The sequence below is a fragment of the Mauremys mutica genome, chromosome 2, assembly GCF_020497125.1.
Source record: "Mauremys mutica isolate MM-2020 ecotype Southern chromosome 2, ASM2049712v1, whole genome shotgun sequence".
NCBI lineage: Eukaryota > Metazoa > Chordata > Testudines > Geoemydidae > Mauremys > Mauremys mutica.
In genome coordinates this window covers 83,085,563-83,111,839 of record NC_059073.1, presented here as the reverse complement: position 1 = coordinate 83,111,839, position 26,277 = coordinate 83,085,563, and the positions used below count along the sequence as shown (strand labels likewise).

The window sequence follows — 26,277 nt, the reverse complement described above, 5'->3', positions numbered from 1 at the left end:
TTCTAATTAATTATTTAACTTTCATTATTGGAAGTAAGTTTCACCCTTATCAGTACACTTTCTTGATTTCTGTGTCTGACTTTGTATAATTTTAATAAATTAGGATATTTTCATACATAATAAAAAGCATTTGAGGTATGAATCCTTGAAATAACTCCATATTTAATCAAAATGATTATAAAAATAAATTTACACTATAGAATTGTGACTCACAAGAAAAAACAGAGGAATTGAGGGACTCATTCCCTGTGTTGGATCTCCTGAATTGTTTGGAGGAAAGATGGATCAATGATTACAAAATAATTAAAAACAAATAATTGATTTAATTTTATAATAGTATTTATATTTGCTGCAGCATTCAATCTGCTTTTTTGTACATATGTCATGGTCTCCTTTATTGCGTATGAAATAATAACTGTATTGTCAGCAAGTCTGTTCACCTGTAATTAAAACAAGTAACATGATTCATAACCAATAATTGGAATTTTCCAAATTTATTGCCTCTGCAGATCCACATCATAGAAGTTTTGTGCCATGTCTTGTGAGCAATGGAACCGCTGATAGTTATAAAGTTTTAGAAGCTATTTGTGTCTGTCTAAGATCTGAAAATGCAAGGACCAGGAAATGCTAAAGGCAGTCTTTATAGCAGTTCTCAGTTCCTCTCTACCTTCAAATATTCACCGAAGGCCTTCAAAAATAGAGTAAGGAAGAATTATCAGTGTGGATCTGCAGAAGCAGTACAGCCAGAACTCCATTTACTGACGGGTAATCTTTCTTTTTTCATCCTGAATTGCCTCTGCAGATCCACACTATAGGAGATTATGTAGAAGTATCACAGTCCAGGAGGTGGGTTGAGGAGTGCTTAATTAAAACAGATATTAAAGGATTAGCTTCAGTAACCAAGAATCTGATCTAGCTCTAGAATTGAGAGTAATATTTCATTAAGGTAGGAACTGAACTCCAAGTCTCAAGTAGAGGGCAGCCTTATTTCAAGAATATAGAGATTTTTCATAGAAGTAGTAGCTGATTATAATAATAAATCTCCTAGAATTTAATTTCAACCCATCCTGTACAGGTACACCATCGATGATCCATTTTAATTAAAGTTTATGTTGAAGGGCTTTTCCCTGGGATTTCTCCCCTTAATCTGTAAAGAGTTGGGAAAGGTTTTGTTCTTTCCAAATAGTAACTATTAATTGTCTAATCTTGCAGACACTTATGCACAGACTTAACTGTAAGCACATGAATAATTCCATTGGCGTCAATATGAACTACTGATTTAAAGTTAAGCATGTTCAGAGTGTTTGCAGGATCAGGATCTGAGCGTTCTTATAGATTGCAATCTGTGCAACCTTGCTTTACCTTGAAGATCATGAGGTTTAGGAAAAAACATGGAAGTCAAAAATAGGACCATCACCTTCTGAGTAGGGACAATATTCTACTCAGGTTTTATACTATAGAATTTGTGGCAAGGCACCTTCTCAGTCTCCCCAGCCTCTGCTGCTTTTAGCCCTGGTGAGACAGGCTTGGGTAATGCGGTCCCCCTTAGGACACAGGGGAAGTCTGCTCCCCGTCTCTCCACCAGTCCTGTTTAAAGTATTTTTACTCCCTTGTGGGAGAGAGTACTGCCTCTCCTCCTGGTGAGTCTTGCTGCTCCAACACTCCTGGCAGCAGGGCTCCTTCTCTCTCTGCTCTCCCCCCTTCCTTCCTCCCAGGGAGGGGTTTAAAAAGGTCTCAGGCAGCCCCAAGTTGGAATCAGCTGATCCTAATTAACCTCAGGGAGCTCCCCCTCAGCTGATTCTAATTTGCTACCTTGGTAACCCTTTCTCAGCTGAACCTGATTGACCTGTAGTTGTCTCTCAGTTGATAAGGAGGAGGGCCTTTTAACCCTCTGGGACGGACTCCTACCCCTCCCTTGCAGCTGTCTGTCCTGAGTTTATCACAAATTGTACAATATTTTGAGACATTTAAAGAGGCTTCATGTACAATGCGGTAATGGGAGTCATGAACGTACATAAATCCCTAGGATGCTAAGGGAAATCTGAGTGGTATCCTTGGAGCTGAAGAAAGCCTAAGGGTATGTCTACACTACGGGATTATTCCGATTTTACAGAAACTGTTTTTTTAAAACAGATTGTATAAAGTCGAATGCATGTGGCCACACTAAGCACATTAATTCGGCGGTGTGCGTCCATGTACCAAGGCTAGTGTCGATTTCCGGAGCGTTGCACTGTGGGTAGCTATCCCATAGTTCCCGCAGTCTCCCCCACCCATTGGAATTCTGGGTTGAGATCCCAGTGCCTGATGGGGCAAAAAACATTGTCGCGGGTGGTTCTGGGTATAGCCTCACCCCTGCCTCACCCCTTCCTCCGTGCAAGTAGCAGACAACCATTTCGCGCCTTTTTCCCTGGGTGAACTGTGCAGACGCCATAGCACGGCAAGCATGGACCCTGCTCAGCTCAAGACAGCAATCATGGACGTTGTAAACACCTCGTGCATTCTCGTGCAGTCAATGCTGAACCAGGACCTGCAAAACCAGTCGAGAAGGAGGCAGCTACGGCAGCGCGGCGATGAGAGTGATGAGGACATGGACACAGAATTCTCTCAAACCGCGGGCCCCTGCGCTTTGGAGATCATGCTGGTAATGGGGCAGGTTCTAGCCATTGAACGCCAATTTTGGGCCCGGGAAACAAGCACAGACTGGTGGGACCGCATAGTATTGCAGGTGTGGGACGATTCCCAGTGGCTGCGAAACTTTCGCATGCGTAAGGGCACTTTCTTGGAACTTAGTGACTTGCTTTCCCCTGCCCTGAAACGCCAGAATACCAAGATGAGAGCAGCCCTCACAGTTGAGAAGCGAGTGGCGATAGCCCTCTGGAAGCTTGCAATGCCAGACAGCTACTGGTCAGTTGGGAATCAATTTGGAGTGGGCAAATCTACTGTGGGGGCTGCTGTGATGCAAGTAGCCAAAGCAATCATTAAGCTGCTGCTACGAAAGGTTGTGACTCTGGGAAATGTGCAGGTCATAGTGGATGGCTTTGCTGCAATGGGATTCCCTAACTGTGGTGGGGCAATAGATAGAACCCATATCCCTATCTTTGCTCCGGAGCACCAGGGCACCCAGTACATAAACCGCAAGGGGTACTTTTCCATGGTGCTGCAAGCACTGGTGGATCACAAGAGACGTTTCACCAACATCCACTTGGGATGGCCGGGAAGGGTTCATGACGCTCGCGTCTTCAGGAACACTACTCTGCAGCAAGGGAATTACTTCCCAGACCAGAAAATAACAGTTGGGGATGTTGAAATGCCTGTAGTTATCCTGGGGGACCCAGCCTACCCCTTGATGCCATGGCTTATGAAGCCATACACAGGCAGCCTGGGCAGTAGCCAGGAGTTGTTCAACTACAGGCTGAGCAAGTGCAGAATGGTGGTAGAATGTGCATTTGGCCATTTAAAGGCGCGCTGGCGCACATTACTGACTCGCTCAGACCTCAGCCAAACCAATGTCCTCATTGTTATTGCTGCTTGCTGTGTGCTCCACAATCTCTGTGAGAGTAAGGGGGAGACCTTTATGGCGGAGTGGGAGGCTGAGGCAAATCACCTGGCCGCTGATTACGCGCAGCCAGACACCAGGGCGATTAGAAGAGCACACCAGGAAGCGATGCGCATCAGAGAAGCTTTGAAAACTAGTTTCATCACAGGCCAGGGTATGGTGTGACTGTTGTGTTTGTTTCTCCTTGATGAACCCCCCCGCCCTTGATTGATTCATTCCCTGTAAGCCACCCACCCTCCCCCTTCAATTACCGCTTGCTTCCTAAGGAAATAAAGTCACTCTCGTTTAAAAATCATGTATTCTTTATTAATTAATTATAAAAAGAGGGAGAGAACTGACAAGGTAGCCCGGGTGGGGTTTGGGAGGAGGATAGGAGGGAAGGAAAAGGCCACTAAAAATATTTCAAAATAATGACAGCCTTTTGGTTGGGCTGTCCACTCGGGTGTAATGGGCGGGTGCACGGAGCCTCCCCCTACGTGTTCTTAGTCGTCTGGTGGGTGAGGAGGCTTAGGAACATGGTGAGGGGGGAGGGCGGTTATACAGGGGCTGCAGCGGCACTCTGTGATCCTGCTGCTGTTCCTGAAGCTCCACCAGACACCGGAGCATGTCCGTTTGATCACGCAGCAGCCCCAGAGTTGCATCCCGACACCTCAGATCTTCCTGCCGCCACTTCTCAGCTTGAGCGTCTCTCCTCTCCTCAAGTTCACTGGCATCTTTCCTGTACTTTGATACCATGTCCTTCCACTCATTCAGATGAGCTCTTTCATTGCGGGTCACTTCCATGATTTCCGAGAACATTCCTCTCGCGTCTTTTTTTTCCGCCGCCTTATCTGAGATAGCCTTCGGGACGGAGGAGGGAGACTTAAAAAATTTGCAGCTGCAGGAGGGAGGGAAAAAAGGGAGAGAAGTATTTAAAAAGATACATTTTACAGAACAATGGTCATACTCTTTCACGGTGAACAACACTATTCACCTTACATAGCACATGTGATCTCACTACAAGGTCGCATTTTGCATCTTAATATTGAGTGCCTGCAGCTTTGGTGTTAGAGATCACAGACGCAGGTCCGGGCAGCAGAATTTGGCTTGCATGCGGCCATGGTAAGCCATTGTCTTTCGGCTTCTGCAGCTTTCATATATCCAGTGCCCTCCTTTCCCAAATAGCAAGCAAAGCCCGTTGAGTGCTGCTTCTTTCCTGTTAACGTGCAGCACCAGAACCGCCCCCATCCAATTCTCTGGGATGATCGCTTTACCCCTCCCCCACCGCGTGGCTGGTATAATGGAAGATCGCTGCTAGCCACCCTCCCCCCAACCGTGTGGCTGGTAGCAGGGAAGATCCCAGGTAGCCAAACGTGAAAAAGCTCAGCGCCAATCACCCCCACTCCTCCCCCTGTTTGGCTAAATGCAGGGAAGGATTTCTTTTAAGCCACAGGCAAACAGCCCAACCATCTCTGTCCCCTTAATTAAATTCCTGTATTTCAACCAGGTTACCATGAACGATATCACTCTCTTGAGGATAACACAGCGATATAAAGAATGGATGTTGCTTGAATGCCAGCAAACACTGGGACCATACGCAGCTAGGCTTTGTCATGCAATGATACCAGATTACTTGCTACATGCATGGCGTGGCCAAGTGTCCTACCATGGAGGACGGAATAAGGCTGCCCTGCCCAGAAACCTTCTGCAAAGGCTTTTGGAGTACCTCCAGGAGATGTCCCTGGAGGATTTCCGCTCCATCCCCAGACATATTAACAGACTTTTCCAGTAACTTTACTGTCCGTGAATGCATCCCAAGTCCTCAGGGCAAATTAAAAAACGCTTGCTTTTAAACCATGTTTTATATTTACAAAGGTACGCTCACCAGAGGTCCCTTCCCTGGCTTCATTGTCTGGGATAGTGGCTTGGGAGGGCTGGGAGGGTACTTCTGTCAGGCTGAGAAAAAGCTCCTGGCTGTTGGGGAGAATGGAGTGCTGTGTGCTCTCTGCAAGCTCGTCCTCCTCTTCCTCCTCCTCATCTTCCCCGTCTGCAGAATCCTCAGGCAAGGCTAAGATTAGCCCCACCTCGGAATCCACGGACAGGGGTGGGTAGTGGTGGCAGACCCCCCTAGAATTGCATGCAGCTCAGCATAGAAGTGGCATGTTTGCGGCCCTGCCCCGGACTTTCCGTTTGCTTCTTTGGTTTTCTGGTAGGCTTGTCTGAGCTCCTTAACTTTCACATGGCACTGTACTGAGTCCCTGGTGTGGCCTCTCTCCATCATGGCCTTGGAAATTTTTTCAAATGTTTTTTCATTTCGTCTTTTGGAAGGGAGTTCTATTAGCACGGAATCCTCTCCCCATATAGCGATCAGATCCAGTACTTCCCGTGCGGTCCATGCTGGAGCTCTTTTTTGATTCTCAGACTGCATAGTTAACCTGTGCTGATGAGTTCTGCATGGTCACCATGGAGAGCTGATCAGCACAGATGGGCAAACAGGAAATGAAATTCAAAAGTTCGCAGGGCTTTTCCTGTCTACCTGGCCAGTGCATCCAAGTTCAGATTGCTTTCCAAAGCGGTCACAGTGGTGCACTGTGGGATACCGCCCGGAGGCCAATACCATCGAATTGCAGCCACACTAACTCTAATCCAACATGGCAATACCGATTTCAGTGCTACTCCCCTCGTCGGGGAGGAGTACAGAAATCGGTTTTAAGAGCCCTTTATATCGATATAAAGGGCTTCGTTGTGTGGACAGGTGCAGGGTTAAATCGGTTTAACGCTGCTAAATTCGGTATAAACACGTAGTGTAGACCAGGCCCCAGTTGCAGCACCTTGTAATGGAAGTGATCAAGAATTTTAAACTGTAAACCACCACTCAGAGTGTCTACACTACAGGATTATTCCGATTTTACAGAAACCGGTTTTTTAAAACAGATTGTATAAAGTCAAGTGCACGCGGCCACACTAAGCACATTAATTCGGCGGTGTGTGTCCATGTACCGAGGCTAGCGTTGATTTCCGGAGCGTTGCACTGTGGGTAGCTATCCTGTACCTATCTCATAGTTCCCGCAGTCTCCCCCGCCCATTAGAATTCTGGGTTGAGATCCCAATGCATGATGGGTCAAAAACAGTGTCGCGGGTGATTCTGGGTAAATGTCGTCACTCAATCCTTCCTCCGTGAAAACAACGGCAGACAATCATTTCACGCCCTTTTTCCCTGGATTGCCCTGGCAGACGCCATAGCATGGCAACTATGGAGCCTGTTTTGCCTTTTGTCACTGTCACCGTATGTGTATTGGATGCTGCTGACAGACATGGTACTGCAGTGCTACACAGCAGCATTCATTTGCCTTTGCAAGGTAGCAGAGACGGTTACCATCCCTATTGCACTGTCTGCCATTGTAAATTGGCGATGAGATGATGGTTATCAGTCATTTTGCACCGTTTGCAATTGGAAATTGGCGATGACGGTTATCAATCCGTTTGTACCGTCTGCTGCTGTCATAGGTGCTCCTGGCTGGCCTCGCTGAGGTTGGCCGGGGCCGCATGGACAAAAATGGAAATGACTCCCTGGGTCATTCCCTTCTTTATGTTTTGTCTAAAAATAGAGTCAGTCCTGCCTAGAATATGGGGCAAGTGTACTAGAGAACCAGAGAGCACAGCTGCTCCGGGTCAGAGCCCCAGAGATCCCGCAGAAATGATGAGCTGCATGCCATTCTAGGGGGTGCCCCTGCAACAACCCCACCTGTTGCTTCCCTCCTCCCCCAACCCTCCTGGGCTACCGAGGCAGTGTCCCCCCATTTGTGTAATGAAGTAATAAAGAATGCAGGAATAAGAAACACTGAGTTTTTAGTGAGATAAAATGAGAGGGAGGCAGCCTCCAGCTGCTATGATAGTCCAGGCAGGACATTAAAGGGTGGGGGGAAGAGGAGCGCAGCCTCCCGCTGCTATGATAGTCCAGGGAGTACAGAATCTTCTTTAGAGATGAAATGGGCGGGAGGGCTGATGGAGCTCAGCCTCCAACTGCTATGATGAGGACGGTTACCAAGCCTTTTGTACCGTCTGCCAGGAATGACCGGGAGTCATTCCCATTTTTACCCAGGCGCCCCCGGCTGACCTCACCGAGGCCAGTCAGGAGCACTCACGGGCTGATGATGATGATGATGATGATGATGGCTACCAGTCATTTTGCACCATCTGCCACCGGGAAGGGGAGGCTGGTGTTCAGCGCTGCAGCACCCCATCTACCAGCAGCATGCAGTAGACGTAGGGTGACATTGAAAAAAGGCGAGAAACGTTTTTTTTCCTTTTTCTTTCGGGGGGTGGGAAAAGGGTGTAAATTGATGACATACACCCTGAAACACCCGGGAAAATGTTTTTGACCCTTCAGGCATTGGGAGCTCAGCCAAGAATGCAAATACTTTTCGGAGACTGTGGGGACTGTGGGATAGCTGGAGTCCTCAGTACCCCCTCCCTCCCTCCATGAGCATCCATTTGATTCTTTGGCTTTCCGTTACGCTTGTCACACAGCACTGTGCTGAGTCCCTGCTGTGGCCTCTGTCTATCATAGCCTGGAGATTTTTTCAAATGCTTTGTCATTTCGTCTTCTGTAACGGAGCTCTGATAGAACAGATTTGTCTCCCCATACAGCGATCAGTCCAGTATCTCCCGTACGGTCCATGCTGGAGCTCTTTTTGGATTTGGGACTGCATCGCCACCCGTGCTGATCAGAACTCCATGCTGGGCAAACAGGAAATGAAATTCAAAAGTTCGTGGGGCTTTTCCTGTCTACCTGGCCAGTGCATCCGAGTTCAGATTGCTTTACAGAGCGGTCACAATGGTGCACTGTGGGATACCTCCCGGAGGCCAATACCGTTGAATTGCGGCCACACTAACTCTAATCCGACATGGCAATACCGATTTCAGCGCTACTCCCCTCGTCAGAGAGGAGTACAGAAATCGGTTTAAAGAGCCCTTTATATCAATATAAAGGGGTTCGTTGTGTGGACGGGTGCAGGGTTAATTCGGTTTAACGCTGCTAAATTCGGTTTAAACGCGTAGTGTAGACCAGGCCTCAGAAAAGAACTCTACTCCCACATGCATGTGTAAATCCTTCAGCATTTCAATCTATAATATTTCTATAATGTAGTTCTAAAATTTGTTCATATTATTTATTGAATGTAAATAATTTCCCAAGTGAAGCCTCCGAAAAGGCCCTTTTACTTACTGTGAATTTTGTATAACTTCCAGGAAGAATCTTGGTGAAAGCATCCTTTACCTCTGGGTGGAGAAGATACGAGAAGTTCTGATAGAAAAGTCTCAGTCATCTGATGCAGGTAATGTAGAAAAATGTGGTGTTTTCGGTTTACTCTTGTTTTAATTTTAAAGTAAGATTCTTCTTCGAACGCTTGCTCATGTCGATTCCATTCTGGATGTGTGCGCGTCCACGTGCACCACTGTTGGAATTTTTTGCCTTAGTGATATCCATAGGGCTGGCTCTAATGCTCTTGAGTCCCACATCACGCCGGTACATGAGGCGCTGCCAGCCTTGTTCCCTCCATTCCTTCTTACTGCCTGTGACGGTTGGTCGGAGCGCCTGTCCTTTTGCGTCTACGTCTTATGTCTGCAACTGCAATAGCAGTTCTCTTCTGTGATTCATTGTTCCTAATTGTGTATAGTTCCACTCTTTTTTTCATTAAAAATCTAGTATTAGTTTTCAGTAGCCCATAATAAACTGAAAAGTGAAATTTTTGAATATTTGAGTGTAAAAACTAAAAAGGCAACTGGATGTCTGTAGGAATAAATAATGTAGAAATAAATAATAAGATAGTAAGGCTTGAATGACTCTAAAAGTGTTGGCAACAACCTCTGGTCATTACTTACTCTCATATGACAAAATTTTCTTGGCTTTTTAAAAAATGTTAGTTGGCTCAGTCAATTTTCTTCTCAATGGGTTACCATGTTATAAAACCTAACACCAGTGAAAATAGCTTAGTTAGGAGAAACACATTCTAATCAGGGGCTGCTTCCCATCTGTGCCCCTGGAGCCACTCAGCTCAACCACAATGGGACCTGGACACCACCAGCCTTGCTCCTATTCTATATCCCCTTTCTTACCCCCGGAACCCCCAGCCTGGCCCCCTGCACCCCAAGCCCAACCCAGCCTCTGCCTGGCTCTTCATACTTGCACCATGTACCCCACACTCACCTCCTCACACTCCACTCCCACAGGTTATCCCATCTTGCATCTTCTGCCTGGTCTCTTGCACTTCACGCCACCAGCCCACACCCCCAACACCCTCAGCCTCTTCTACATCATACTACCTGCCTGGTTCCCTGCACCACCAGTCCTCCCTACAATACTTTCCAGATGAGCTTCTCACTGGTGACTATAGTGCAAACCCAAGGCAGCAACCGGGGCAGGGGCTGCGGACTGCCAAGCAGCAGGGCCCATGGGGTCTGGCTTCAGAATGGCGTGTGCATTGGGACGCTAACATGAAGGCCCAGCAGCATTTGTGGTGCCTCCATTAGCAGCTCCGAGCTGCTCGGTGCCTGAACCACAGCCATGATCGTACCATGCTGGGAGCAGGAAGTGGCTGTGGAGAGGGCAGGAATGCTTCTCTGACAGCCTGCCTGGGTGCCGCTTCCTGGTCCTCAGAGCCTCTGGGAGCATTTTTCTTGGAAGCCCAGCTAGGGGCTGCTTCCTGTTCCTTGGAGCCCCAGCTGATTGGCAGCTGCCTAGTCAGCCTGTAGGTAGACTATGGTGTAAGTACAACGATCCCTAAGGTAGAGCAGCCTCTGCTGGTTGGGCCCCCATAACCTTATGGGCCTTGATATGACAGCACCTCTCACACCATTGTAGCTATGCTACTGTGGATACTGGCACTGCCACCAACCATAAGAGAGACTATCTTTCCAGTGAATAAAAGACTTCAATCTCCAACACTATCAGTGTAGCATGTTTCACCAACATAGAACTTAAACGTGACCAGAAAGGAATTGGGAATAGTAAAAAACCTGAAGTATTTTATTACCCCATACTAGTTAGAGTTGGGCATTAGGTTCAGATCTTTCCTACAATGCTCAACAAATCACCTGAGCTGGAGGGAATAGTCACTAACAGTCACTAAGCTTAGTCTTTATACTTAAAAATAGAGTAGACAAAATACTAAAAGTGCACTGTAGGGAACAATCCTACTTTAGCAGGGGGGATAGGTTTGATAACCTACCAGGACATTTTCATCTCATTTCTGATTCTGTGAGTAGGTCAGTCTTCACACTTTCTTGACCAAAGCATATAATCTTTGCCAAATTATGTGGACTGTTTTTGTGGTATGGAACCCTGTTTAATGTGGATGACACTTGGATGACTAAACTTCAGTTTTCATTCTCATCTTACTATTCATTTAACAACAACAACATTTTAATCTTTTGATCTAAATAGTAGACAACGATTTTCTTCAGTTTTTTTAAACCAATATTAAAACAAAACATGTTTTATAACCTATTGCATATGTCTACCATACTGCCAGTATTACAATAATACTTATTAGCAAGATTGCAATCACAGATATTGCACTAAAAATACCAGTTGTAATGTAATTAATGTTATTGTCAAATACATTTAATAGTTTAATCACAGTCATAAAACTGATTCGTACTGTCGGTTTTAGAGACTTTTGAGCAAAGTGATTGGAGTTTATACTTTGTGCCAGACAACCCTGATAAAATTTGTTACAAATTCTATTTGTCTACACCAGCAGGACCAAACATTGAGAAAATTACTGAAGAGATTGATGAAGATAATGAAGATGATTATTCCCTGGAGTATCAACCAGTTCAAGAAGATACAATTAAAACACTGAATTTTGTTATATCTGAAAGCCAAGAAGGTAAAAGAATCTCTGCTAATTTTAATGTAAAAATTTAGAAGAGAAAACCTTTATATTTCTACTTTTTATCACCATCCTTTATATTTTATCAAATAATTATGCAATATTTGGTTTAAAAATAAGTATTTTGTTTCCCTAGCCTATAGTACTGTATAGTAACTATAAAGCATCCTTTTTTTGTGGTGTGTGAGATGTTGTCATTTCAGCTTTTTCTGAGTTGTTCTTTAGAATTTGGAGGTATGCCTTATTTCCTAGCTAGCTAAATACACTGTTAGGAAGTTGTAGACATATTTCTCCCCAAAATAAAAATATAAATAAAGAGGTCTTAATTTTAAATCGGTAGATGAAGAACTGCCACCAATTAATCATGGGAACCCAATCTCGGACCGAAGGAGTACTTTTCAGGCACATCTGGCTCCTATAGTGAGCCTCAAACAGGTTAGTAAAGCTTGTAAGACAGATTTGTATCCTACAGTTTTGTGCCTGATTAAATACCACTGATGTACTTGGAACTATCTGAATGCATCTCTATTTTGTGAAATGTATGCTAATACTGCTCTGATAAGAACCAGTCATTGTCATTCACTATTTTTTGAATCTATTCCCTGTGATACTTCCCATTAATGCAGTTGTCCCATCTCATTGTTGAAGAAGGTAAGTATTATCACTTGCTTTCAAGTGGACTAGGCATGGGATTGGGAGTGAGGATACTTGGTTTCTAGTCCAGTGGCTCTCAAACTTTTTTTTACTGGTGACCCCTTTCACACAGGAAGCCTTTGAGTGTGACCCCCCCCCTTATAAATTAAGAATACTTTTTAATATATTTAACACTATTATAAATGCTGGAGGCAAAGCGGGGTTTGGGGTGGAGGTTGACAGCTTGCGACCCCCCATGTAATAACCTCATGACCCCCAAGGAGTCCTGACTCCCAGTTTGAGAACCCCTGTTGTAGTCCTAGTTGTGACACTGACATATTGTGTAACCTTGGGCAAATCAGTTAAAGTGTGTTTCTGCTCTGGAAAGGGACTATATACTCATTAAATTCCTAGTTCAACATCTGTAATCTTTTTGTATTAGTCACATTTTCTCGTTTTAGTGATACAAATAATTATTTTTCAGTCTCTTTGGTACTATGTAGCCAATACAGCTATGGCAAAGTGATCTGGAGTCTAGTGCATCATTAACAAAAACATTTGTGTCTATTATACCTGAACAAAAGCAGAAAACAAGAGTAATGGGCGCAATTTAGCCAGTTTTGTAGCATTATCTTTTCTGCTCATAAGGGGATTAGTTGTTTAAAATGCACAACACTTTTGTGGTTGGCATTTACGTTTTTGACAGCTGCTACAAAGAGGGGAATAATGGTTAGGGCATTAGCCAAGAACTTGGGAGTTCAAATCCCTGCTCCACCACAAGAAGTTTGTGAGATCTTGGGCAAATCACTAAGTCAATGTTTCTGTTTCCCACCTGTAAAATGGGGCTAATAGTACTTCCCTACCTCTCAGGCATGTTGAGCATAAAATGCATTAAAAATTGTGAAGTGCTGAGATTCTGTGGCAACAGGAGCCATATGAGTACTTAAGATATATAGAACAAACCTGTTGGAGGTAATAGAGTTGCATGGTTGTCATGGAGGGCATAATGTGAGCTACAGAATCTTTATCACTTGACATACACCTCTACCCCGATATAATGCAACCTGATATAACACAAATTCGGATATAATGCGGTAAAGCAGTGCTCCGGGGGAGAGGCGGGGTTGCGCACTCTGATGGGTCAAAGCAAGTTCGACATAACACGGTTTCACCTATAACACGGTAAGATTTTTTGGCTCCCGAGGACAGCGTTATATCAAGGTAGAGGTATATACATATTATTTTGACTATGGTGGCTAGAGAGGCACTAAGTCCCTCTGGATAATATGACTTCAGGAAAGAGGGAATCAGTACCACCAATGTTATTTCCTCTTCTTGCTTTAGGATACTTGCACCTATTGGTCACAGTTCTTAAGCTATGCATAGCACAGATACTGATTGGAGGAAGCCCATAACCAATGGGTATGCACTTCCTAAAGCATATATTTGTGAGGTGCACAATAGTATCTCCACAGAGATGTACTCATCTGAACAGGTTTTTAAAGCTACCTATGCAGAAAACTAAATAATAATTCTCCTTTCCTCCCTTCATCCCTCCACTCGAAATACTTAGGAAATTTCAGACAGACAGGGTTTTGATTGGGCAAAGTTAAAGTGATGGTATGTGTGTTTAAAACTGGGATCATAACAAAAACTAGCTTCATCAGTAACTATGGAGGGAGTAGCATCTATTCATAACACTTTGCCTACCTCATAATATTAAGTGATATTTGTAAAGCACTATGAAAATGTAAAGTGCTATGTAACTTCTAATTATTGTTCAGTATTTCACATTTTTTAACAGTTTCAATTAACCTTTACTATGGTTTTAAATAATATTACCGGTACTTTTAATTGGTATAGTAATTATTATTTTAAAACTGAAAACAAAGGTAATGGCTGCAATTTAATATGTTTTGTAGCATTACTTTTTCTACTCTTCTTTTGCTGAAGGGATTAGAGGTTTAAAATCCACAAAGCTTCCATGATTTGTATTTAAATTTTTGAAAGGTGCTAAAAAGAGTTGACCTGGTGTTTGGAAGATAAAAGACCAAAAGTTATGTTTTGCATTTGCAAAGGGGCTTCCTTACCCTCCCTGGGTCTACATTCATTGGGTGTTATTTATTATTCTGACTTAATATTTTGTGTTAATGTATTCTTTTGAAATTTAGAAAACCAAAACATGCACATTGCATATATAGTCTATGCAACTGGATTGTTTGATCATTCTGGAAGGTATCTTTACTTGGCTTCTTTTCCACAAATATACTTGAAAGTGTAAAATACTAATCCAGTTTGAAAGTGTTATCTCCCTTTGAGTATCCTCGTTTCTTCCACCAAACAAATTAATTATTCATAATTCATAAATGAAAAAATTATTCATAAATTCTTACTGGGGAGATGAAAAAGTAATAATGACTTCCATAAGCTAGTTTGTGCTTACCCACAGGAGGAGAGCAAAAGGCCAGGAAAATATGTGCCTACCCTCCAGATTGTCAGATAATTGTCCCTTCTACTGGGAGGAGTTTAGGAAGTAAGGATTGGGCTGAGTGTTTGGGCTCCTAATTTTGCAGATTCCGATGGTTCACAGTCAAAGAGAACCCTCTTGCTGTGGTTTCAGAGGTGTCCACTTGGGGGGCTGGCTTCTCCCCATGCTTCTTCATTGACTTCCACCCCAGCCCTGGCAGTATACCTCCTTCAGGGCCCATGCATCCATTGGTTGAGTCCCTCTGGAGTTGTGCAGTAGCAGTTACAGAGAAGCCAAGCTCTTAAGGAGTTAATGCTGTATTAACTCTCAATTGGATATCCACTTAGATATCTGCATGGTCAGCTAGGGATGATGCATCAGAAGACTGGTGCTGTTCCACCTCCTTTGGCCCCACTTCCAAAATAATGTGGAAGAAGGATCCTTCAGAGCTCCACTAGAGCTTTTGTGGGATCCTAGGGTGGCGCCAGGTAAAAAAATGCCAAGCAGTGGCTACTTATCTCCCTGTATGTCCCAACTGAGAGAGCTACTGGGTTCCATTCCTTTGCCCACAGAAGTGTGGGGAACAATCTAGCCACTAGTGTGAAATCAGATTAAGCTAATTTAGTAAAATCACACTGAAAAATTTTCAGATCTATTGTATGCTACTGATTATGTCTTTATAAGGGAGAAATTGATTTAAATCGGTTATGGAAAAGATGTGTATGTATTTAACTTGATTGCAGAGTTAAAAAGTTGAAAAAGCACAGGAGGGAAATGTGTGGAAAAACTCCCCAAATTTTTAATGGAAATTCTTTAGGAGCATACAAAATTTGAAATGAACAGAACTTCAGGCTTCTAATTTTGTATCCTAGTAATGAGTATGGAAAATTAAATCATTATGAAATATAAAACATTCCAGATACATCTGTTTGAAATAACAGATGAGATCTGCCCAAATAATGGTCTAGAGATTAAAAATAAAAAATCCCTCATGCTGTTGCTCACAATCTGCTGTAAATAAAATTCATGGAGCATCCTGGAAAACTTGTACTAGAAATAACTGCGCTCACTCTCAGTCTGTATATGTTGGATGACAGTTTAAATCTGTGCCATAACATGTTTGCAAAGATTCATCTGAATGGACAGAATGAAACTCTGTTATGTGTAATATCACCTAAAATAGTACATCATACATTCTAAGGGGAGAAGGGACCATAATGATCATCTAGTCTGACCTTCTGTATAACACAGGCCATAGAATGTCCCTAAAATAATTCCTAGAGCATACTTTTTAGAAAAGCATCCAATTTTGGTTTAAAAATTGTCAGAGATAGAGATTCCACCACACCCTTTGGTAAATTGTTCCAATGTTTAACTACTCTTTCCATTAAAAATGTATGCCTCATTTCTAGTCTGAATTTGTCTAGCTTCAACTTCCAGCCATTGGATCATGTTATACCTTTCTCTGTGAGATTGAAGAGCCCATTATTAAATATTGGTTCCCCATGTAAATACGTTTAGACGGTAATCAAATCACCCTTAATCTTCTCTTTATAAAGCTAAATAAATTGAGCTCCTTGAGGCTATTGCATAGGGCATGCTTTCAAATTCTTTATTCATTCTCATAGCTCTTCTCTGAACCCTCTCCAATTTATCAACATTTGTCTTTAATTGTGAGCATCTGAACTGGACACACTGTTCCAGTCCAGTCACACCAGTGCCAAATATAGAGGTAAAATAACCTCTCTGCTTCTTGAGATTCCCCTTTTTATGCATCCCAGTATCTCATTAGCTCTTTTGGCCAGAGCATCACATTGGGAGATTATGTTCAGCAGACTATCCACCATGACCCTCAAATCTTTTTCAATCGCTGCTTCCCAGGATAGAATCTCCCATCCTGTAAGTATAGCCTCCATTCTTTTTTCATAGATGTATACATTTACATTTAGCCATATTAAAATGCATATTGTTTGCTTGTGCCCTGTTTACCAAGCAATCCAGATTGTTCTGAATCAGTGACCTATCTTCTTCATTATTTACCACTCCCCCAGGTTTTGTGTCATCTGCAAACTTTATCAGTAGTAATTTTGTTTTCTTCCTGGATATTAATAAAATTAAGTGGTGTAGGACCAAGAACCAATCCCTGCATGACCCCACTGGAAATGGACCCTCTTGATGACAATTCCCCATTTACAATTAGCCAGTTTTAAGCCATTTACAGTGTGCCATGTGAATTTTATATTGTTCCAGTTTTTAATAAAAATGTTTTATGGTGTCAAGTCAAAAGCCCTACAGAAATCTAAGGCCTGGTCTACACTAACAAGGGGGGTTGAACTAGGGTACGCAAATTCAGCTACGTGAATAGCGTAGCTGAATTCGAAGTACCCTAGTTCGACCTACTCACCTGTCCAGACGCGGCGGGGTCGAACTCCGCGGCTCCCCCGTCGACTCCGCCACCGCCGTTTGCAGTGGTGGAGTACCGGAGTCGTCCGCAGCGCTTCCGGAGTTCGAGCTATCGCGTCTAGATCAGACACGATAGTTCAAACTCCGAGAAGTCGAACTCACCGCGTCGACCCGGAAGGTAAGTGTAAACCTACCCTAAGTATATTACATCAACACTGTTGCCTTTATTAACCAAACTTGTAACTTCATAAAAAAGATATTAAGTTAGTTAAACAGGACCTGTTTTCCATAAACCCATGTCAATTTACATTAATCACATTACCCTCCTTTATTTATTAAAGAAGTCCTGTATCAGCTTCTCCATTATCTTGCCTAGGATTGATGTCAGGCTGACAGGTCTATAATTATCTGGGTCATCCTGTTTACCCTTTTAAAAAACTGGCACAACATTAGCTTTCTTTCAGTCTCCTGGAACTTCCCCAGTAATCTGAGACATATTGAGAATCAACATTAACATTCCAGCAAGCTCCTCAGGCAGCTCTTTTAAAACTCTTGGATGCAAGTTATTTAGATTTGCTGATTTAAAAAATGTCTAATTTGTTTAATATCCTTCCAAGATACTAGGGGAATGGAAAGAGTGTTATCACTATATAAGACTATAACATCTTTTTTCCCCTCAAATATAGAACAGAAATATTTACTGAACACTTCTACCTTTTCTGCATTATTATTGATAGTTGTACCATTTCCATCTAGGAAGTGCAGGAGACTAATACCAGTGTCAAGATTCTTTTTGTTCCCAATATATTTTTAAAACTCCTTCTTATTGTCCTTAACTCTGCTGGTCATATATTGCTCGTGTCCCTTGGCTTCCCTTATCAGTGTTCTACAATTACTAACTTCTGATTTACATTAATTGTTTCACCTTTCTTCCATTTGTTATATAGTATTTTTTTTGTTTTTTACAGTTGCCATCATCTCCCCGCTAACCGAGGCTGGTTTTTTAAGCAGCACAACCTTCTTCTTTGATTGTGGGATCCTGTTTTTTTGGGAGATCTAATAAGGTGTTCTTAAATGATTCCCAATCATCATTCATGTTTTTCTGATTAAATTGTTTCTCCCAGCTGATGTGCCACACAATTGTTTTTATCTTTGTGAAATTGGCCCTTTTGAAGTACCAAGTAGATATATTACTGTTCTGGACTTTATTCTGCTTGCACATTGTAAATGTGATGAAGTCATGATCGTTTATACCTAAGATACCATTAATTTTTAGTTCTTCTTCCAGTTCTGTCCCTGTGGGTGCTCCACTCAAGCTGTCTCTGTGGGTGCTCCACTCCAGGTGTCAGTGCGCCCTGGTGCCATTGATCGGAGATCTTTGGTGTCAGTGCCTGGTTGGGACGCCCACGCCCAGCTGTTGTCTCACGCCAGGTCTGTCTGTTAGGGTCTGTCTGTGTGTGTGTGTCCTGCACCTGCTCAGTTCCTTCTCAACCGTCCTCGGCTGAAGATGGGACTTGGGGCAGTGCTGAACCTCTTCCCCAGTGACTTAAGGAAACAAGCAGAAATAGTTAGCTAGAAATATCCCGGAACCGACCAGGAGTGCAGCTTCACCCCCTCATGCAAAGAGGCAGGAAGCCCCAACCTCTCCACACAGAGACCTACAAAAATGAAAAAGGTCTCCGGTGAAGTCACTTCCCCCAGTGTTAACAGCACCAAAAACCGGCACAGCCGACCGCCCCAGCACCTCAAACATGGCTCACACAGGGCACAGAAACAAGGATTTGACCCCCCACAGCCATCAGCTTTCCTCGACACTGACCCTGCCGGCACCGCGAATGGACTTGGGACCGGCTGCGTGGTCCACCCCGGCGCCGACAAGACCGTCGGCACCGAGACTGACAATAACCCCCACTGCAGACATGCCACCGCTGGAGGGCACTTATAGGCAGCTGCCAGCTAAACAGAAATTGCTATGGACGTCGGCTCACGCTCCAAGACCCGGGCAGCAACAATTCTTAAATCATACTGACATCTCCATGGCCCCAGAGCCGGACTCTCCTCTCCTAGGCACCAAGTGCTCACTCTTTGATCAGCTGCACTCACTGACAGTGAGAATGACATGCCACAGCAGGCAGAGTTTTCCCCACCTGACTCTCCTCCCCCTCCGGAGCCATACCTATTTCAAGGCATGGCACCCCACAAGAATGAGCCTGAATTTCCCTGCTTTGTCCCCCCATAGGCGGAGCCCCACTTTTCATACCCTATGCAGTGGCCACAGTGGTACCCTTGGTCTGCCCATGATGCCAATCCTTCTTACGGACCCTCCACCAAACCTCAGACTCGCTCTGCACTTCTATCTCCACCTCCATCTACATCCAGAGCTCCAGAGCCCCACCCCCAAAGAAGTGGGCTATGAACCTTTCCCTGAATCATCTCATCATAATTCTCCATCAGCTGCAAATGAAGCTCTCGCCACCACCACAGAACGTGGACGATTTTAAGCAGTTCCAGGAACTTTTTAAGAGAGTGGCAATCAGTCAGAACATTCCTTTAGAGCGTGGTTCTTAACCTGGGGTGCACACACCCCCTAGGGGTGCGAGATGCCCTTTCCGGGGGTGCGAAACATGCCAAATTTTTTTTAGAAGGTAAATCATCAAAAACACAGATTAAGCACAGGCACGTAAGTACAACTACTTTGTTTAATCAAACCTATATATTAACATTATACATTTAATGATTAAATTTGAACTGCAAAATTAAAATAAATATATAATTCTCTCTCTTTCATTCTATAGCTATAATATATCTAGGTTTAAAGAACTGACCTACTTCAATGATTTTTTATAAGGGGTGAGAGAACATATTTTTGAGAACCAAAGGGGTGCAGGCTGCAGTAAAGGTTAAGAACCACTGCTTTAGAGGAAGTGCAGCAGACAACAGAGACTCCTGAAAATCCTCCAACCCTCTGCGCCATCAAGGATCGCACTACCCATAAACAAGGCCCTACTGGAACCCACTGGCACTATATGGCAGATCCCTGCCTCCATCCCACCAACATGTAAAAGGACTGAACGTAAATATTATGTACCGGCTAAGGACAAAGACTTCTTATTTTCCCACCCACAGCCCAACTCTCTTCCCACCCACAGCTCAACTCTCTGTGCGACCCACAGAACAAAGCAACCACAATACCGGCCCACTCCACAAGATAAGGACCTCAAAGGACTTGACCTCCTGGGCTGTAAGGTTTATACCTCCTCCACTCTGCAAGTCGGAATTGCAAATTACTCTGCCCTCCTCTCAGGCTACAGCTATGACAATTACAACAAGTTGTTTGAATTTACCTCCCATATCCCAGAGAAGAGAAGATCAGATTTTAAATCAGTGCTCATTAAAGGTCAATTGGTGTCTAGGATGGTGCTACAAGCATCCCTGGACATGGCGAACACAGCAGCCTGTACTACCGCCACCGCAGTAGTGATGCACAGGTCTTCCTGGTTGTCTGCATCTGGCATCCCTAAGGATCTGCAGATCAATGTAGAGGACCTTCCCTTTGAGAAGGATAAACTTTTTTCCAAAAAATAAAAATAAAAATGAAGTCCTTCACACTATGAAAGACTCCAGAGCCGCTCTGCACACACTTGGGATATACCCGTCCCTCCCCAGGCGACAACGGTATCAAGCTTATCAGGGACCCCGCGCACAACAATATCACCGGCCCCAGTCGAGACCATATGATGATGGGAGGAACCGCAACAGACCTCCCAGGCACAGACACAACCAAGCGCAACTGACTACATCCCACACATCAGGAAACAAACAACAATTTTGAAGCCTTGGTCGGGGGTCAGAGCGACCATCCCTTGGCACCACTGCTTTTTTGCCCATTTGGCCACTCCCTCCAGTTTTTCCACCATGTCTGGCAACAGGTCACCCAGGACTGCTGGGCCTGGAAATAGTACAATTGGGCTACTCCATCCCTTTCACTTCATGCCTACCCACCCTTCCCTGTCCCTCTTCAGGGACCCCTCTCACGAGCACCTACTTCAAGCAGAGGTGACTCATTTTCTACAGCTCGGTGCAGTGTTACCTGTACCGCCACAACATCGGGGAAAAGGGTTTTACTCTCAATATTTTCTGACCCAGAAGAAAGGTGGGGGGTGGAGGCCTAAACTAGATCTACGCAGACTGAACAAATTCGTACACGTACAGAAATTCAAGATGGTCACGTTGGGTGCAGTAATACCTGTGCTGGAACAAGGGGACTGGTTCTCAGCCCTCGACCTAGAGGATGCCTATTTTCATATATCTATTCTCCCAGCACACAGACACTTTCTGTGATTCACAGTAGGGCACAAACACTTCCAATACAGAGTGCTACCATTCGGACTCGCCACAGCACCTAGAGTGTTCTCCAAGACTCTCGCAGTAGTGGTGGCCCACCTACGCAAACACAGAATTGTACTTTTCTCCTACCTAGACGACTGCCTTATCAAAGGCCATTCATACAACGAGACATTAGAGGCCACTGGTTTTACCATCTCCTTCTTTCACAGTCTAGGCCTACAAATAAACTTCCAAAAATCCACCCTGATACCCACACAGCAAATCGAGTTCATCGGGGCTCATCTGGACTCAATTTTGACCAGAGCCCCACTCCCACACACCAAATTCCTTGCCATCTTACACCTCATACGCACGTTATTTGTTTGCCCCAGAGTAGAGGCAAGAACATGCCTGCAGCTTCTTGGTCACATGGTGGCCACTGGCTTTGTGGTCAAATATGCCAGACTACATATGAGGTGCCTTCGGGGTTGGCTTAGCTCCATATACAAACCCAGCAGGCACAGCCTCCGCATGATGCTGACTCCTCCAGCAAAGGTATTAGTCTCCCTGCAGTGGTGGACAAAACTGGGAAACGTATGCACGGGCATCCCCTTCTATCAAAATTCCCCTGTGCTCATGCTCACGACAGATGCTTCCCTGATAGGCTGGGGAGCGCACCTGGGAGCTCACACAACACAGGGCTGATGGTCCCTGTCAGAGATGCATCTGCACATAAATCTTCTAGAGCTTCGAGCAGTCAGATATGCATGTTCTACATCAGGGGTCTCAAACTCAAATGACCCCGAGGGCCGCATGAGGACTAGTGCATTGGCCCGAGGGCCGCATCACTGACACGCCCCCTTGCTGCCCCTGGCCCCACCCCCAATCCACCCCTTCCATGAGGCCCCGCCCCTGCCCTGTCTCTTCTCCACCTCCTCCCCTAAGCACGCGGCTCCCCGCTCCTCCCCACTCCCTCCTGGAAAGTGCTAAGCGCCACCAACAGCTTTTTCAATGCACTCTTCCAATCCTTGAAATATGTCACGTCCCGTTGTGATACCCTTCAGTGGCATTAAGTCTAGCAATTCTTCAGTTATATTCAAATTGCAGTCCACACCTCTAATGAACACTGCACACTGTGCGGTATCTGATACATCTGTACTCTCATCAAGAGCAATTGAAAATACTTCAAAGTCTTTTGCCATTTGAATCAATTGTTTTTGCACATTATCAGCTAAATCCGTTATCCTGCAGGCAACTGTATTTGCAGACAAGCTTATGCCTTCAAAAACTTTCTTCCTATCAGGACATAAAATTTCACTGGCCTTCATAAGACATTCTTTTATGAATAAGCCTTCTGTAAAAGGTCGCGATGATTTAGCTATCATTTCGCTTATCACAAAACTTGCTCTTACTGAATCTTCGCTAGACTTGTTAATCCCTGAAAATAAATTTCTTTGCTTGGCAAATGCTGCTTTAAGTTGCTGAACTTTTTCCTCTCGGATTTTTCCGGTGAATGCATCATATTTTTCACGGTTCATCGTGTCATAGTGCCGACGCACGTTATACTCCTTGGGAACAGCAATCGTTTGCTGACAAATAAGGCATTGAATTTTATCTTTTACCTCTGTGAAAAAATATAAATTCTCCCATTTGTCTTGGAAAACTCTCTTTTCTTCCATGAGTGTTCTTTTTTTTGACAAAGTCATTTCCAAGCAGTTTTAATAAATATATACACTCAGTAATGCACCTCACTCAAAGGACAAAACACGCACTTAGATTTACTGCCTAAGGCTCTGGGAGGGAGTTTGGGTGGGGGAGGGGGGTCTGGAGTGCAGGCTCTGTGCTCGGTGCAGGCTCCAGGCTGCGGCAGGGGGTGGGGGTGCAGGCTTTGGGACGGAGTTTGGGGATAGGAGGGGGTGCAGGGGTGAGGGCTGTGGGGCTGAGGGTGAGGGGTTTGAGGCATTGGAGAGGCTCGGGGCATTGGAGAGTCTCAGGACTAGGGGAAGGGCAGCCTGCCCTGGCCCTAGTGCAGGGGGGCGCTAGGACCCTGCGGCAGCAGGTGATGCCGGAAGCCGGCATAGCGGAGGAGGAGTGGAGTCAGCGTGAGCTCCCCGGCAGGCTACCGGGCGGTGAGGGGGCAGCAAGTGGGGGCTGGTAGACACTGGGGGGAGGCGCGTGGGGGCAGCAGGTGGGGCCAGGGGAGAGACCCGGCCCCAAACATTGGGGAGCAGCGCGCGGGGAGCTTAGGCACAGAAAATAACTTGGGGAGGGGGGCGGGGGTGAGGGGAGTTTGGCGGCGACAGGAAGTAACTGGGGGAGCTCCCCGGGCCGCAGGGAAGAGCTCCGAGGGCCGCATGCGGCCCGAGGGCCGCATGTTTGAGACCCCTGTTCTACATCAACAGACGGGGGTGGGCGGAAGGAGGGGTGGGATCGCACTCCCTGTGCACAGAAGCCATCCAACTATGGAATTGGTGCATACAACATTGCATAGAGATCACTGCTTCCTATCTGCCTGGGTGTCAGAACACTACTGCCAACACACTCAGCAGACTCTTCTCACAAGAACACGAATGGGAAATGCACCCCATGATACTGTGACAGCTCTTCTCCCACTGGGGCACCCCATCGGTGGACCTGTTTGCCACATCACAAAACTGCAAATTCTGCTCCAGAGTGGGACTCGGAACGCGTCCCTTGGAGACACGTTCCTCATTCCGTGGAACAAGACACTCATGTATGCTTTTCCGCCCATCCCACTGATATGCAGAATCTTACACAAGATCAAAGAGGACAAGCCAGTGTCATACTTATTGCCCCAGCCTTCTCTTCTGTGATCAGTTCCTCTTTATCTGTTAGGGCAAGGTCTTCCTTGGTTGCAACACTTTTTGAGTGAGGAAATTCTCATCTATAATGTTTAGAAATTCTAAGGATGTTTTAGTATTGGCAGCATAAGACCACCAACATATGTCATTCACATTGAAGTCCCTCATGATCATGCTGCTTTTTTCCCTACACATTATAGATAGAATGACTGACTCCTTATGTGTCTGTCTCTAGTGTGATTTGGTGATCTGTAGCAGACACTAACTAGTACTCTATCTTGTGCTTTATCTGTTAGGACATTGTTCCAAATGCATTTAAGATCATTTTCTTCAGAGTTATCAGTGACTCGGAAACAGGTAATGCTATTTTTGACAGAGTGCCACTCTCCTCCCCTTTTGCTCACTTGATCCTTCCTAAATAGCTTATAACTATTGATTTTAACATTCCAGTTGTGCAGATCATCCCACCAGGTTTCAGTAATATCAATGGAATTGAATTTATGCTCATAAATTAGCAATTTCAATTTCTCTGATTTATTACCCGGGCTCCTAGCATTGCAGTGTGAGCAATTCAAAAGAATTTCTTTTCATATCCATTGGTTCTTTAATTAATTTTATTTTCAACATCTTGATTTTGTGATAACTGAGTGCTCCTATTTTCCCTCTTTTTACCTTCACCTTGTTACTGTTTATCAAGTTCTCTAAAACTTTGCTAGGTGCCTGATGGACATATAAAGAGTTAGGTTCTCTGCTTCTTGTAGCTTACAGTTTTGAATATACAAAAAATGCAACAAGTAGGATCAGTAGGGAGGGGAAATAAAGAGAGGACATGGGTTACAAAAAAATTTATCTGACTGCTTAGTTTTATGTTCCTGTCTTGAAGGTTCTTTAGAATGAACCTTTATCACATGCTTTTGGGAACCTGACGGATAATAAATAATGTTCTATTTTAGGTAAGCAGTCTCAAAACTGGTGATTCTGTGCATTATATAATTTAATTGCATCCATTCAGACAAAACTCTGAAAGTGTGTAAAGTGATATAAATAGTACTTCAACATATATTTTTTTAAAAAGGAACAAAATTGTTGAGGGAAAATAGGTTTTTGAAGCAGCGTTTTCTTCCGAGATGCAGTAAATGGTTTGTTGAGATGTATTAGATCTATTTTTGCAGTGCATTTACTGATTTCACTGTGGAAAAAAATGGGAATAGCACCATACTGCAACGATTAATATTGAAGCTGTATATTGATTACTCTAAACAGACATTTTTTCTTTTGAATTAAAAACAATTTGCTTGTCAGGTATGCTTTCTTAAGCTCTCACAACTTTAATAATATTTTGCTTAAAGTAATATTAATCATGCATTGTTTACTAAAACAGTGTCTTTAGCAAAGCTCTTTTTTTTGCTAGACCCACTTGATAAAGGCAGAACAATTGCAATTTTGTTTAATTAGACACAGAAGAGGAACTAATATTGATTTACTAAATGTTTTAAAAAGTGCTATTTGTTAAAAACAGATAGCAACTTGTTAAGAGATTATTTTTCAGCATAGTAAAACAAGAACATTACAAAGTCATCAATACTATATATTTAAATAGGTCTATCCTTTTCAGTCTATCAATTTCTTACAATGTGAACAGTATGCTCAATTGGAACAATAGTCAATAAGAGATGGCCTGGCTCCGCTATTCACATACTGTGTTATGTATTAAAAGAGATAAATCTGCTTCCTCCACATTTACAAAAGCAATTTTAAATGCTTTCAAGTCAGAGTGAAGCTCTATGAATAAATGAAGCACTACTGAATGAACTGGTCATCACCTTTTAAGAAAACATTAGAAGTGTTCCTCACGTTGTCCCCAGAATACATCATAGAATTCTAGTAATCTGCTGAGTTTGCAAAATTTATGCTTGTGCAACTTGTGTAATGTGCAACTCTAAAGACCATCCCATATGTTATGTGAGTGTTTTACACGAACAGTGTGAACAACAGATGCTTTGCATATTGATGTAGAAGAGACATATCAGCAAATTCATTCTTAACTTCCAGAAGTAAACACCTTTGATGTTATAGAAAGAAATTATTGTATCTTCTTTACATCATGCTCTGTATAATCACAACTGCTTGCTTTAGGTAGTTACACCTGCATTTCAAGGGAGTATGCAGTAGACTATAGTGCTTAAATTCTGGGAT

At 44.0% G+C, this 26,277-nt stretch overlaps 1 protein-coding gene across 3 annotated transcripts in view; it reads left to right on the top strand.

The window, feature by feature from the left end:
• Positions 1-26,277, top strand: part of IMPACT (impact RWD domain protein) — a 56,525-nt gene that overhangs the window by 11,969 nt on the left and 18,279 nt on the right. For 2 of the 3 annotated variants that reach the window (XM_045005654.1, XM_045005656.1), the window contains exons 5-7: positions 8,786-8,871; positions 11,296-11,427; positions 11,771-11,865. In XM_045005654.1, coding sequence (XP_044861589.1) covers positions 8,786-8,871; positions 11,296-11,427; positions 11,771-11,865 — 313 coding nt within the window. The remainder of the gene's footprint in view (positions 1-8,785; positions 8,872-11,295; positions 11,428-11,770; positions 11,866-26,277) is intronic. The other variant, XM_045005655.1, reaches the window with a different exon arrangement.